A 16,278-nucleotide genomic window follows, 5' to 3' on the forward strand; every position below is an offset into this window, starting at 1 on the left:
ATTTGAGGATATTATCGCTGATTTTGCTTTGAGGCGGCTATTGATTTTCTATCTGCACAATACATTCGTTTGCTATTTCTTGTCTTTATTATTTTTGGCCTTACTAACGTCGAGACGGTGACGCGGCATATTATTTGTAATTATTTTTATTGACAAGATTGCTTGAATATGAATCTATGTCGAAATTTGCTGCGGTCTACTTAGGGGGGGGGGGGGGGGGCATTTTAGGCGAGAGCCAGGGGCGGCGGCACATGCTGCTACGCCAGTGACTGTACCCGCTACTTCAGCATACTTCTACTCCAAACGAAATCCTTATCACATAAATAGTGTACGCGGGGTCACGATCGAACCACACATAACTAAACTGAATGATTCGTAAAGGTACGGTGAACATATATATAGGCCTAGACCCCCAATCTCGTTTTGCGGATACAGAAATGTCTGTTGTATCACATATATCTAAAACTATGCCTTCTTGTATGCCTCAGTGTAGATCTTTACCTGGAGTAAAGGAGTCACCCTTTGTAATGCGCAAACGCAATCAACAGTCAAGACGAACAACCACGCTCAGGATCAAAACTGTTCGTGCATGTGCAATTGTGCATTGTGCATTTACGCATTAAATTCCAACAGAAGCTTGTCGTACGTGTTTGTCTACGAAGACCTAGGCAACAAAACCACCTAGCAGATCACTTCTGCTCTCAAAAACGACGAGAATAGCGTGAACTAAAAGCCTGATCCTCGGCACGCTAATTCCCATCGCCCACAATAACTCGCATTGTCCAGATTGGTAAAATTTATAATTCTACAACGATTCATATCCCGATACGCGCGCACGTTACAGAGCGACATATAGAAAAATTCAACATTCCCAGCACAAAATAGGGCGTAAAATAAGTGACGCAAGGCACACAATGCTGCGCGCGGAACAGAAAATTCCGCGGTACTGTATTCGGGCAAGCAGCGTCCAAGTCGATCGGCCGGTTTCCATATAAACATGAAAGAATACGAGTCCCAATAGTGTATTATTACTTTAACCCATCAGAATTGACTTAATGAATGCTGAAAAGGAAAAAGAGAAACGGCGTTACTCGGGAGAAACTACGAGAGGAGGTGACATACGTGCATTCAGGCATGCATGCAAATCTCAAATCGGGCGAGCAAAACACTAGTATCATTTGTTGACTCGAGTCGAGCAGTGAGAGTTGATGTCTTCGAGAAACGAAACTACACGCCTTCAGATCAAGAATAATATTTCAAAGAAAAATATCATAGATTCAATACTGTACTAGAGCAACCAAATCTCGGCAAACCGTAGTTCACCAACGCATAACATATCGCACAATGCTACTAATATTCATAAGCGCCACGAAAATGCCATGTTCTAGAAATATCAAGTCTGACACTTGGCAGCGTCTTCGCAGTGGCCGAAAAAAGGCATATTTTAACCTATGAACTCATTATTGCTGTTATGGCATCATAAAAGGCGACACACGAATGCCCGCCGCTTAATACTCGAGTAGGAATCGAATCATTGAGACACTCGATGTTTGCCCAGCCCAGGGTTTTACATAATGATCTCATAGCGGTCAGTGGCTGACAAACAAGGCCGATACGATGCAGTTAATGGCCACTCGCGACTGTAACGCCAGTCCAACCAGCCAGAACATGACCAAGCGCACAATAATATCACGAATGGATTTCGAGCCTGGCACATGCGCTTGACAGTTTGCAGAAGGGCTGTTCAAAAATAACTTTTTTTCTGGATTCCAGCCAGTCACTGATTAAATTGTCAGGTTACTCTATAAAACGCTGCACACCAAATTTGACTCAATCCCAACTCGTAGAGACGGAGTTATTTGAGTTTTTCGTTGGTAATTCTCGGATTATCCACCAATCAAGGGTAATCCGATAATTATCAACGAAAAACTCAAATAACTCCGTTTCTACGAGTCGGAATTGAGTCAAATTTGTTTTGCATCGTCTTTGAAGACAGCTCAACAATTTCACGGGACTGACAGAACAATTTGAATTTTTTTCCCAAATTTTTTCCTAATAGATTAAAAATTTTAATTCATCTGCGTTTTTTTAGGGTAACCTGACAATTTCATCAGTGAATGGCTGGAATCCAGAAAAATAGTTTCGATCCAATTCATTCAAGCTAAAACGCTACGAAACTGTCAGACGCGCAGCAAAGTTGATTCCGGATGACAATCGTGCAGTAGGCTACATGCCCCGTCAGCGTCGAACATAGCTTAGCATGCACTGGATCAGATAGATTACAGACCGCATGACATAGAGCTTGTCCTATTCAGATTAGCGTGCGGCGCGCGCGGGTAAGTGTAGCTTTTAAAGGGGATATTAGATATAACTGATAAGAAAACCGGGAAGTAACGTAAAGCCGGGAAAGAAAGAATAAACAGAATCTCGTAAACGTAACCGGGCAACTAAAAACACGAGCCGCTAGCGAATTTGGTAACAAAACTCCTCATTGCAGATTCCATAAAAAAGTCGGGCACATGTTCCCCTATCTCACGTACAAGCGCCGACAGTGCCTTCTTGCGGACGCGTCAATCAGTACGCCGGCAGTATCGTTTATCCGCTGCGAATCAATTTCGCGAGGTCTGCGCGTGACAAGCAATGACAATTAGCACGCTGGTGAGGTTTGAGTGTGACGCGACAGTGCGGGTTGACATGGCCGCGATGGGCGGCCGATAACAATACGTACCGGGAAGAATCGAAGAAAGGCTTGGTGAGTGGGAAAGAAGAGAATTATCCTTCCAAGAGGTATTTGCTGAACTCTGACAGAGAAAGAATGAAGAGCGACTGACAGAATAATTCGCGAAGACAAGGTAAGCGGATCACACAGGCTCCGGACGACGGGCGCAGCCAAAACCAACTTACCGGTAGCTACTTTGGTACAGGGGTGGTCAAAGTAATGATTCTTGGCGCTCAAGTGCCAGTACAAGTAATGCTGTAAATCTATACTCAGTTGCAAGTAGTGATTTCCGAGATAAGTCAAAACTGCTTCAAGCGGAAGTAGAAAATCATGACCTGAAAGGTGCCATAGTGTTTTAAATGTAGCTTTGGCTGAGACGTCGCACACCTTAAGGGCGGAGATAATAAAGTTAGCTGATCCGGGAGAATACTAATCGTGTGATTAAAAACCGCTAATCGGGGCGCATTTTAGGCGGAGATAATTAAGTTAGCTGATCCGGAAGGACGCTAATCGTGTGATTAAATACTGCTAATCGCGACGCATAAATTAGGAAAAGGTTACGCGCGATGGTAAGTCGAGGTGTCCCGAGTTTTCAATCCAAGTGGCGTTATCTGTTGCATCATAATGCGAAAACGAGTTATAGGCTGTCAATTGTCAATTTGTTGAATGAAACAGCAGCCTGCTGATAACGATACTGCCATTGTAATACGTAGAATTATCATCATCGCGAAATGAAAGCCCTGTCCAACTAGTACGGTACGGCTGAGAAACGGAATATAAAATATTGATAGCGCTCTGCAACGGTGGGTACAAAATTCGTAGATTGTTTAGTGAAGCCACTACCTAGGAGACAATCCACACGGTCGTTATCGGAAATATTTGTGCGTAGGAATGGTACGCATTGTACGCAGTTTTTTTCAACTAGTTATCTATAGTTTGTTCCGATTTGTTGAATCATGAGATTTGAACTAACTTAATGCGCGGCGATCAACCTGTTTCCTGGATCCTGGGTTGATAAATCCTGACGAACGCGATAATCGACTTTATTGCTAATTCAACTTTATTATCTCCGCCCTAAGTGGTCGATCGAAGTTGGCTACTTTGAAATATTTGTTTCTTCGCGTCCAACGCAAAATGACAAATATATTCAGTTATCGCCATACAGGGGCAAATTCTTCTACTTTATCCATAATCTAACCATAAACCCCAGGTGAAAATCAAAGTCTGCAAAGGACAACAACCTTCGTAAGTAACGCAAGTAGCTGAATCACACATCAGTCCCGAAAAATGTAGAGCTACGTCGTTACTGACGCACTTTCCCTTTAATATTATGACGTCATCGACACACCACACGAAACGGGTATCCTGGAGTCGTGGATACAATTGAGTGCTGGCAACCCTCCTTTTTCCTACTACGCCGTCGCCCACGGCACGATCAAGAAATCGAAATTTCGGAAATCATGATCAATAGACAGCGCAAGCAATCGGAGGTGTCAAGAACACCCAACAGTAATTACAATTCGCAGTCGCATTGCTACAGCATTCCAATTACAGCAAGCCCGAGATATTTACTCCGACAGCGCCAGCTCCTCGACATTCCTTATCCCTCCAGAACCGTTTTTACCAACACTACATGATAAAGAAACGAGATTCGTTCTCTCACAAAGCTCAAGTGGGCAAGCGATAAGAATTCCGAAGAAGCCTCTCGCCAGACGCCGACTCACCTTCGTAATTAATGCAACCGTTGGCGTCCTCTTGTCCTTGCAGCAGGTTTTCGACTTCTTCCTCTGACATTTTCTCGCCTGAAATATAACGCAAAAACGGGTTGCCAGAAACGCGAAGGCTACGCTAGGCTGACATACCGAGAGTGGAGAGGACGTGTCGCAGTTCGGCGCCGAGCACGGTGCCGTTGTTTTCTTTGTCGAAAACCCTGAGGCCTTCGACGAAGTCCTCGAACGAGCCGCGCTCCGTTTGCCTTTCGATTTGGGCGAGCATGGGCAAGAATTCGCTAAACGACACTTGTTTCGTCGAGAGCTCTGCAGGGACACGCGGAATGGATAATTACTCTCTGGGCCTAGGCGGGCGGAGTGCTATACAGTCATTGGATTCGGTGACGAGCGTGCTAAACCGATGACATGCAGTATACATGGGCTATGCCTGAATTCCAACTACCTAGATGTCACAGGGTGTAAACATCTCAAGGCTGGGCGCAATAATTCGAGGTTTACCAGAGAATTCCGCACCTGGCGACCACTGATCCTAACCATATTCCGAATACATTTATACATACATACATATTCGCTCATATTCCGTGAGACACTCATTTTCGAAATTTATTGCGACACTATCGACTCCTACCTTTCACAAGAATAATGGTTTTCTAATGACAAATTCGCGCAGTGCCGTACTCACTGTCAATTGATTCGACTACTGGAATCCGAAGCGAGTATGAATCGCAAAGAATACTCAATAATAAACTAGTTAGTAGTGACTATTTTTCCCCGAGTATAGTGAATGCCAGACACGGCCCTTGCGAATAGGCGTTACAAGATCAATTAGAATTTTAGTTTCGATGGCTTTCTCCCCGCCGCAGAAGCCTCGAAATCAAAAATCGGTTGCAACACAGTATCCAAAAAATCACAGCGCAAAGCTACGAACGTTAGCAGAAATGACATATCTGTAAAAGGTAGTGAGCAGTCCGCGACCTTCTGACAAAGCGCATCGAAACAGGCATAGTCGAAAAAACATCAACTTATCTTTAAGACGGTGCGTGACTTGGCTTGTTTTCTTTGCGCTCGGCTAAAAGGTACATATTTTGTCTTTGCTAATCGTAAACGTTGTCATGAATGAAGTAATAGTGAGTAACACTAGAACAGTCAAGTTAACTCGACGCCTAATAACTCGATTCGGGTTATAATAATCGATTTTACTCGGGCCTGATGATGCACAAATTGATATTCGATTTCGTTCATAGCTCCAGCAAGACATACTTAGCCCCAGGAAAGGCCTACTTAGCGCATAGCGCCGTCGGGTATGGTCGTAACGAATGGCCCAACAGTATAAAAAACACCACGGCAGACATCAATCTATAAACACCAATGCGCACACTTTACAGGCTAGGTATGAAGTAATGCAATATACCCTCCGGCGTGGGGTTGTTCAACACTTTGGCCACTTCCGCCTCGGTCGGATTCTGTCCCAACGCCCGGAACAGCGTCCCAACCATGTTCATTGCGATCTTGTCGTTGCCGGTGGTGTCCATCATGGCAAACGTCTCATGACAGTCTTTCGTGCATGCGAGCAGTGACAGTGAAGAGATGCGGGGTGATGTGCGTTCGTGTTCGCGAAAAGGATGGCGAATGTGCGTGAGGAAATAGCAAGGAACAAGAAAATTGAACAACGTTACACGATATCAGAGGTGGTCATCTCATATTCATCGTTGGTACTCATGTAAAAAGTAATGTAAATTTCCACTCAAGTATCGATTTCCAAGTCAGTAACGGTAGCGTAGTAGCCAAAACATCATCACCACTTGAACTGTTCGAGGCAAAATCTACTCCAGTCCTCCGAAAAAGTAGTACTTTCGTTACTGACCACAAAATCATAACCACTTGAAGATACTCTTGGAGGTATCAAACTTCAATATACAACTGAATAGTATATTCATATTGAAATAAACCCGAATATTTTCGGCCGACACTCGTCTGCGGTAATCGTCAGCAACTAGTAAAGAATGTTCTTTCCGATTCTCCACTAGTTGCAGTCGATTACCCCTGACGAGTGTCAGTCGGATATTGTCGAGTATTTTTCAATATGAATGTGTCATTCAACTGTACAAGCACTCGAGGAATTATATCAGCTACATGGGTACTTCGAAAAAGTACAAGTACTTCGTCTGCATGATATCAACAACCCATTTACCGTAACATAATTAATGGACAACGCACACATTCCGCGCTGTCGAATAGCGATCGTGACGAAAAATGAATCATGCCCCGGTGACGAGCGAACGTGCCACGCCGATTTCACGCAATACTTCACCCTCTTTTTTGGGGTTTCCGAGGACTTTGGACACGTCCGCGTTCGTGGGATTTTGACCGAGCGATCTTATGATATCGCCGACTTGATTCGCAAAAACCTTGCCGTCCGCGGCTCTGTCGAAGAGCTCGAAAGCCTCTTGACATTCTGACGCGTAAGCGAATATCAATGTTACAGTGCGTACGTGCGACTGTTGTACATATATGGTGTGTAGGAAACACGTCAGTGTAATAAAATAATGCCGTTGATTACTCCGCGCCGGAATACGGTGAATTAGTATTCAACGGACCTCTGTTGAAACAAACACGGCCAGTCTCGTAAACGAGAAGCCAATACCGAGAGTAGCTACTATGCGCTCCACGCTTCAACGGCCGCGGCATACCAAATATGGAATGAGAGAGCCGAACGCGATCTCGGGAGCAAGGCTCAAAATGAGCAATTAAAGTAATCGGAATCATTGGTTGGGTACGATCGCGGACTAATGCGATTTTTTCCTAACCAAGGTCACAAATGTGATGATATGCGACCCTCATCAACTACTGAATATGTCAGCCGGCACCCTTAAGGCCTTACCTGCGATCCTGTCGTCACTGAAGTCAGCCTGCAGAAGAAATGCAGCATTTCAACGTTGATATATAAACCAACATTCTGTAATGGTACAGCACAAGATCCCAACACCGAATAGTTTCAAATTGTTCAAAAAATGAAATAAAATGAAATAAACACATTGTTAAAACTTTACTGCTATTGATGGTGTCCGATTTTTTTGTCTGGCGAGGAATATGAATCACGTATACAACTGGCAAAAATAATCATAACTGGACTCTTCTAGGATATGGGTGGGCTTTTTTAGAAGGACAAAGAAAGGGCAAGGAAAATATTCTCAAGAACTGAGCAAATTATTGGACTGTAGAATTCAGATTCAATGCGACAAGTTCGATCAATTGATGCAATCACATCTGACAATTATGCTTTTGTATTGGGATGAGATAAGGAATCGAAGTTTGAGCACACAACCTAATAATTGTTGGCCATCAAAAAAATATTTGTTGGAATAGAAAAGACCGTCAGCAATTTGTAATTTATACTAGGCACCAATTTTTGTGCTATTTTGCAATAGTTGTTACTGATTAGATACTACAGAAACCATTTGAAGACCAACGAGTACATTGTGCTTGGCCAGCTTGGTACATATGTATCCGCATAATGGTGGGGAACGGGAGCAGACTATCCTATTGTTATATAATATTAATTTGTCTAATTGGTCTAACGGATCTAAATCACCAGGGCATAAATATTTAAGTTCACTCGGTAAACAGATAATTTTGAATACTTTCGCAACTTTGAGGGTTGGTAACTGACTAATATCAATCTATTTTGTTGAACAGTGCATGCCAATCCCACGATGGTAGGTTACTGATGTTATTATCCTAAAGGGGCGTAAACATCACAAAGTCTGTAAGGATGTTAATACTCTAGTCGGCAATTTGAAAATAGTACTATCATTATTCTCGCCCGACTTGATGCCATTTTGTTGCTGGAAACTTTTTGCCTTATGGAATTTTGTGTGATGAGCATAGAGATTGCATCTTTAATATCAGTGACGATGAACCATAAGGTACTTATACGATATCCCTCATATTTCAAATCCTTTTTATGAAAACTGATCCTCGACCAGCAAGCCATGCTTGAGTTTGTAATAATATTCATAAGCATGCATAGGCAATACGTTGCTCTCTTGTATATAATATCAAATTGCCGTTCAAGATAATCAAATAAGTGTTGAATAGTGAACATACAGAATATTTCAATGTTACAAGCCATTTTGAACTATATTTACAACTGTCATTCTATATTCTCATTCACACACCACACTAATAATTATTCAGATATTTTATACCCAAAATATTCATACGGTTTATTATAGCCATACACAATGTTATCAACAACCTTGCTAATTTGCATTTAGAGCCATGCATGCACAAATTCACACTTTCGCCGGATGATAATAATTTAATACAATAGATCCCTTTGCATGCCCCATACCTATGATACAATTCGAAGACATCTGTTTTTTCAACAATTTATATCAATTCGAGATACCACAACTGCTGCTACATATAGAAGTCTGACTTACCATATTTCTATCGGTTTTAGGTAATCCCACGAAAGATAATTTGCGGAGAAAGAATACACGCAACTACTCGGTCTACGACTTCTGGATCGGTATCTGATAACACGAAGCCTACGCTACGAAACGAAGTAAGTTTTCTCCTGGGAAAAAAGAACTTAGCCATTACAAACGATGGAACACAGTGTTCCCAATGTTCCAGTATCCTTTTTCATAAGAGACTAATTAATGTGGTCATAACTTCGAATAGATTTTTTACACATAGGGTAATTGTTATCTATGTTTTGATAATACAAGTATTAAATTATTTCCCCTCTAAAGCTTGACTTGTTACGGATAATTTTTTCATCGGGCACATAGCCTACGCTTCGTCGATTTCTGTACTGGGTGGGTCTGCATTTGACGTCACTCATTGCAGACAGCTGCTAAAACAGATGCCAGATTCAAGATGTAGCAACCATCGAGTCGGTCGCTATCGACTGCTGCTGCTTCATAGTCATATCACCGGACGAATTATGTATGGCTTTAAGACCGCATATGTATGCTGATCTTTTCTATAATATTGATATATCGACGAAATGCGTAGGTGACATTTAACAGACTTTGCTCGCTTTTGTATTTGTGTATTTTTTGTTGAGAGAAATAAACGATTCTCTCTCCCTCTCTCTCATTGAAAAAAGACATATAATATTCCATTTGTAGCGTAGGTCTGTTTCCAAAAACTAAACATTACTACATTGTAATGGGTACCCTTACAAATACACGGGATAGCCCATGACCAGCTCAAGTATCATCCGTTACCGTTACATGGAGTGCCTATGCCTATATTTGAATAACACTGATGAACCCTGTAGCCGCAATCTTTTGTCTGGAGAACATGCATGCTTAATTGCTTAAGCATAAAAGCCAGTGTAGTAATGCCTTTAATTTTCCAGAAATAGAGCTACACAATATGGCATTTTTACGATCTGCCATATTTTTTATTAACATTTACTAATCGCGCGAAGTGCTTACATCGTATCCGATACAACGCCTCCGTATTGCTCTTCGACTAAACTACGGGCCTTATAATATGGGGAGGGTGCCATACCATGATATTTTCTAAAACGTGCTGTTCGAGTAAACAGGATTAGTATGGCATTTCCACGTCAATACTCTCATTTTCATCCCATCATGCGGACGAACGCTTATGCTGTCGAAAATTGGATAGCTTCTGGTATGCATCAATATGAATCAAGCTCTGCACCTTTCACATAGCTCAATTTGCAGCTTTTCACAATTCAGTGCGATCGAATTACGATCGTTTTCACAACTACTTACTTATATGAGTAGATTTAAAGTCAGTCAATTCTACTTCTACTTAAAGTAGTTTTAGGTTGCTTATGGAAGAATTACTTCTACTCGTACTTGAGTAGATTTTTTTCGTCGCTACTTCTACTTCTACGTGAGTAGCTTTCTTCTACTTTGACCACCTCTGCTACTTCTACAACATTGTTTGAACAAGACAATCAATTTTTCGCATTTTTTTGAAATCATAGCAAGTGTAAAGGGTTTTTTGGTTAGATTTGTATTCTTTTTGTGGATGAAATCGCCACAACAACCGCGCAATCGCTTTTGAATCGGGCAAAGTTGGTCTACAACAACGTTTTCAATTCGGATTTAAATCTTGCCGCTTGATGGCACAGTGTGAATACTGCATGTTTTGTGACTTCCGTTTCATAAGACCAAACTAAAGCGTTTTACATGGTTAATTCGAGTCTATAAATATTAATTCATGGCAATGCCAAAACTGCCAAAAATAAAATCTGAAAAAGTCTGAAAATAGCACGGCCTGCTGGGGATTGGGTGATGACCAGTGACCACCTGTGAGTATCGAAGCGTTCTGTATGAACCATCACAAATAGTTAGCTATCACGAACAGCATCACAATCACAGCGTTATATTTTACCAGGGATCAAGTTGTTAACTGTGTCCCTGTATTTTAGCAGTGATTCCAATCGAGGCTCATCGCCTGAAGCTTTAAAACACTTTCCGTACGCCAGTCTACACGACTTCGATGCGGAGAAACGGGCTGGGCGTCGGGCTGATTTTCGAGGCCGACCTGCACACCACGGAGCACATCTTTCACTGGGTGCTTCAGGGAGTGTCTCACACTATACACTCGGACTAAGCGGACTCGGTTGAACCTTTGTTTATCCCAGACTGTGTGTTGTGTTTATCCCAGACTGTGCGTTGTTTGCTTTTGAATAAAAAGAAACTGCAGCATCAATATATTAACAATTTCACCATTTCAAAACACCACATGACTGCGATACGATGAAGATAGGAAGGTGTCGAATTGACTTAGAGAAGTCTTTGAAATCAGATTCCCACTTGTGCCTAAGCGATGTAAAAAAACCGCAAACACGGTGAATGAACTGTATAAGAACTGTACAAGAGGAGAATAAATGACGGGCGACATGACATATGAAATGACGGAAGGCGAGATCGATTAAGTCCGGTGATCGACTAGTATTCCTGCAGTAGAAATTTCTTGTATTTCGACCTAAGAATGGGCTTCTATACTGCGTATGATCGCAGGAACTTGATCGCAAGAATGAAGTTCACTACGTTAGGCTTACCATATTTTGGAAATCTAAAAAGAGGACACTTTTTCAGAAATTTGAGACTTTCAAAAATCGGTGAATTTTTACTACTTTGTGAAAAAAATAAAAAAAGGTCAACTTTCCGCTCAGACATCAAAATACCGTTTTCCTCTCCACATTGCTAGGTGGTTGACTAAACAATAAAAGAAAAAGGTCAACTATTCGCTCAGAGCTTAAATCACCATTTTTCACTCCGAAATACCCGCCGGAGCATCACTTCTGTGCTAAGTTACGGCATACCACTCGCATTTTGCTCTAAATGTGACCTAAATTTTCAAATGTGACGTAAATTTTCAAAACAGAGGACAAAATCTCAAAAAAGAGGACAAATCCTCTTAAAAGAGGACGTTTGGTAACCGTAGTTACGTGCACTCAACTCCCATCAGACGTGAACGTTACGACCTGTGAGCACTGAGCATGGATTGACTATAGGATTCATCCACTGACTATCAATAAATCAGGTTTATTAATATTTCCATCATTCAAAACATCGCGAGACTGCGATACAATGAAAAGATAGGAAGGTGTCGAAACAACTTAAGAGGAGCCTTCAAGATCATACACCCGCCTTAGCCTAGGCCCTAGGCGAAGTAAATAAGAGGCGTGCACATGCACATGCACACTAAATAATAAGTATGATGTAGTAGGCTATTCATAGAGTCGAAATTGCTTGTATTTCGATTTCGACCTCACAATGGGCTTCTACTGCGTACGATCGCAAGAATTGAGTTCACTAGACGCGAATGCTTAACGATACGTCACTGCGTTGGCGATGAAGCACTACCCTGGTTCCTCGGCTACAGACGACGTAATCGCCTTGCTGAATCTGAGAAAAATCGTGTTCATCGATCTATCACACATCGACTCCGGGTAACTTGAGATAAGTATATTGTTCAGTGACTGCGAAAATCAAAAACGTTTTTGCCCTGATCGAGCATACGCAAACGGAATCAATACTAGCAACGCTATTACAGTCGCCGCAATGAAGACCACCACGACAACATTGATCACGCCCACTCCAGGAGACTTATCTTCCTCAGTAGCTTCACGGAGCAGAGTCGCCGCAATGCGCGGGATCACATCGTCCAGATATTCATCCATACCGTTAATAGTAATTTGCCCTGAGCCATCGGAACCATTGAACACGAAAATTGGTCCGATCCAGGCCACGGGGGGTGCGCTACGTCTTACACGCGAAGATCGGCATTTTACGTTGTCGGCGGCAGGGGAGCATACCTGAGAATGTGAAATGTAATACGCAGATATCCGGACAAAGAAAATTATTACGCTACCCACCTCTACATCGTCACTGGCACAGGACATCAACTCCGCGTGGATGTAGAATTCCGTGCATTGCAACGTACGTGGCGTTTGAAAGGAGACGCAGGCGATGTCCGATGTAAAGGACGAACGAATTTTCGACAGTAAGCCCGACTGGGCGGTGCATCCATCAACGACTATGTCAAGTACACTGCGGCTTGATTCGTCACCGGAACAAGACAAGTACATTTGAGCGATTCCGGTGTTCAGGGCCCCGGACTAAAACATAAGGGGGTAAGAAAATGATGGTGCCACACGTCCAGCCTATCACTTACGTCCAGCGACATGGTAACATGTATCAATTCACCCACAGTATAAGAGGCTCCTCCGCTAACCTTGTATATGTCCGGGCAACTACCAGGGCAAGTAGGGACCTTACACAAGGAAATAGTTGGGAAGATATCCTTCTTTGAAACCACCAAGCCTGGATTGCTGACTCTGCAATATAACCGGGAAACGTGATGTAGATATATCGATTGAAGGTACAAGGACACGAAAAAAGTATAAATCTTTTACACTGGTTGAAGCGATGTAACGAGCTCGTACACGCGACTGTACGTGCACTGAAACTCGACGGCGGGGATTGGCATGTCGAACATAGCGCTGCCAAGTTCTCGATTGAACCACATTTGGTTTGTGAATACGACGCCCTCTTCAGTTCGTCGCGACGTGGTGTTGCAGGCCGAGAACGGCAGGGGAATCGTCATCTCATACGCGCCGTTTGTTGGGAAATATACTGTTGAAAACTTCATTAAAATAAATTCATGATCATAATAAATTCAGTTACATTTGCACGCCGAACGAGTGTGTTCATGGAGGCTGGGTGCTACCGATATGTAGCTATTCTTCATGCCCAGGTCGTATTCGTCGACGAAGTTTTCGGAGACGCTCAACACAATTTTGTCAGATTCGCACCGCAATACAGGAACAGCTTGATCGTAGCCACAAACATCAGTAATCATCGCCAACTGGAAAACAGCAAACGCCCAGGTACTCACGAACAGCGCAGTTCTTTCCCAGGTAACCGGTATCACTACGGCAGTAATAGCCACCAGCGTGCTTACACGACTCGTAGCAGGAACAATCACCAACGCAGGGATTCGGGCTGCATGCGGATGGTGTCAAATCTGAATGGTAAGCGGGAGTTAGCATTTCCCGCCCATATCCTGTCGACTTTATGCTTCTTACCTGCAAGACAGTTCGAACAATCGACTCCCCCGCAGCCGTCCGGGCATATGCATTGGTAGCTGGATTCCGATATTGTAATGCATATTTGGTTTTCATGAGTACAAGGTCGAGTATCGCAAACGTTTCGGATCCGCCTAGCGTCTGTGACGATATGAAGCGTAAAGCTCACGTAATACACCATTTTCATGGACATCAATCCTCTCACCTTGCAGGCAGTTGGAACAGTTGGCGCCTTGACAATCCGGGTGGCAGACACACTCGTAGTCAGTGTGGGATAACGCATTACATACGTGGTTCACGTTCGGACAAGGCCGAGCATTGCAACTGGCATTACCACATTCACTAGAGCACACACAGCGATAGTCTGTCTCAGATAAGGGATGGCATTGTTGGTTACCATCGACGCACGGCCCAGTATCGCAAACGTTCGGTATTTCCTCGTCGGTAGCACCAGCCACGGCCAGAACGCAGCTCAAAGCGAGGAACCTGAATACACGTCTAATGTAGTCACATTTAGCGTTAACTCTGAAACGTCTTCTAGCTGTACTCACGGAAAGCAACATGTCAAAACCATTCTTTATCGAACGCAAAACAAATTCCAACAGAAGCAAAACCCAGATTCTAACTCCAAACCAACTGACAGCTTCATTTTATATTCCCGAGTGATCTCGCGCAGTCTGAAGCGACTGATTGCTTGATCACTTCTTATTATCATCTCGGGAAATCCATCAAGTATTTGGATGATTTTATAAGTTAGGTAGGTTTGAGACTGGACAAAAAGCAATTACCCTATGATTAGGGATATCTAGATACTCCTGCATATATGATCAGGACGGAATACAAGGAAAGCATGGCTCTATCAAGTATGCCGGAAAGTGACGTACAGTGAGGTTCATGGTTGATGAGGCACCGAACGTTATAGTCAGATTTACAAATATATGAACCCAAAATGGTAGCGACTTGTTTCTGATCACGATTCCCACGCAGTAGGTGTAGGTAGATGGAAAATACATTACAGACATATCTGTAATTGGAATGCATTTTTCAGCACTGCTTGTTGGCCGTCGCTTCACGATTCATACTACACCGTCGATGGCGCATTGTACAAATGTGCCGTGATTGTCGGATTGTTAGCTGACAGTAATGAGTGAGGCTCATCCATCTGTGCTTCACACTCACATTGTCATCGTTTGTGGGCGCCATGATCGTACGTAACAATGCCGAGGTCCACACATTCCTGGGCGATTTTGCGGGGGTTCTGGTGTTCTGACGTTATTATTATTTATATTTTCGGAATCAGTGCGACAATAGGATTCGATTAATACCAGTTATTACACATTCTGAGTTGGTTATGGGGCCATTCCAAACATGCAGGGCCGTAACAGCACTTCGTCAGGCCCCCCTAAAACGTTGGTCTTGGGCCCCCCATACGGTGATAAACCGAACATCTGGGGGGCGAAACCACGAAATAATTTTGGGCCCCCTTCGAGCTCGGGCCCCCCCCAATTGGGGGGTTTGGGGTGCGGCAGTTACGGTGCTGCAAACATGGACAATCAAAGTGGGAACCACCACACTTTCAATATTTTTGAGATTTGGTACATGCATGGATGAGCAAATTCCGAACACAATAAACTTAATTCGAGGAAAATTGAACTCATGGATCAAAAGTTTCGTCATTTTGAAAATCGACAATTTTCTGCTCATTTTGGACCTGCAGCTATCAGATTTTATCAATGTACCGAGCGAGATAGTGTAATGGTTATGGTTATGCGTCCGGCTTCTCGATCGGTAGGTCATGGGTTCGATCCCCGGCCGGGTCATACTAAAGACGCGAAAATTGGTATCCGCAGCTATCCTGCTATAGGCGCTCAGCAATCACGGATAGGATGGAGGAGAGAAAAAAACGGGGCCGCAGACTAGATGACCTCACGGCCGTATCACAACTCCGTCGTCGAAGCATCTCGATGGTGCAGGCGAAAAATAATATCATATCTCTCTCTCTCTCTCTCTGTAACATTCAAAAGGGTGTAAACAGATGCTGGATTACCGTTGACATTTGGCGCTTGTTTTTTGAGTAGCTATAGTCTGATGGTCTATATGTCCAAGTGGTATTAAATGCTATGCGGTGCAGGGTAGCAGGTTAAAATGAGGCAAAACTTGATCGATGGTCTGAAATTGGTCAAGCGTTGCACAATTTACATTGCGGATTGTTCAAAATTCAATAAAATAATCAAGCC

At 43.1% G+C, this 16,278-nt stretch overlaps 2 protein-coding genes across 7 annotated transcripts; both read right to left on the reverse strand.

Annotated features, from left to right (window-relative positions):
* Window positions 1–778: 778 nt before the first annotated feature.
* LOC145433414 (myosin catalytic light chain, smooth muscle) lies at window positions 779–9,034 on the reverse strand. Of its 6 annotated transcripts, none has more exons than XR_013913094.1 (7): window positions 8,895–9,034; window positions 7,331–7,358; window positions 5,861–6,004; window positions 4,582–4,755; window positions 4,444–4,521; window positions 2,541–2,624; window positions 779–1,062 (listed from the first exon to the last, which is right to left on the reverse strand). XR_013913094.1 is itself a non-coding variant. In XM_080310510.1 (7 exons), the coding sequence occupies exons 1-6, from the start codon at window positions 8,895–8,897 to the stop codon at window positions 2,773–2,775; spliced, it is 456 nt and encodes a 151-aa protein (XP_080166636.1). In that variant the 5' UTR covers window positions 8,898–9,034; the 3' UTR covers window positions 779–1,062; window positions 2,729–2,772. The 6 variants fall into 6 exon arrangements, 5 of the variants coding, with proteins under 5 accessions (XP_080166636.1, XP_080166639.1, XP_080166637.1 ...); XM_080310510.1 differs by lacking the exon at window positions 2,541–2,624 and adding an exon at window positions 2,729–2,801; XM_080310513.1 differs by lacking the exon at window positions 2,541–2,624 and adding an exon at window positions 4,292–4,348.
* A 3,373-nt stretch (window positions 9,035–12,407) lies between these two features.
* LOC145433417 (uncharacterized) lies at window positions 12,408–14,743 on the reverse strand. The gene is made up of 9 exons (XM_080310517.1): window positions 14,593–14,743; window positions 14,247–14,527; window positions 14,042–14,182; window positions 13,852–13,980; window positions 13,641–13,784; window positions 13,370–13,589; window positions 13,129–13,291; window positions 12,830–13,072; window positions 12,408–12,769 (listed from the first exon to the last, which is right to left on the reverse strand). The coding sequence occupies exons 1-9, from the start codon at window positions 14,613–14,615 to the stop codon at window positions 12,443–12,445; spliced, it is 1,671 nt and encodes a 556-aa protein (XP_080166643.1). The 5' UTR covers window positions 14,616–14,743; the 3' UTR covers window positions 12,408–12,442.
* Window positions 14,744–16,278: the final 1,535 nt, after the last annotated feature.

This window comes from Botryllus schlosseri, chromosome 2 (genome assembly GCF_051294905.1).
Source record: "Botryllus schlosseri isolate E-star chromosome 2, Bs_hap1, whole genome shotgun sequence".
Classification (NCBI taxonomy): domain Eukaryota; kingdom Metazoa; phylum Chordata; class Ascidiacea; order Stolidobranchia; family Styelidae; genus Botryllus; species Botryllus schlosseri.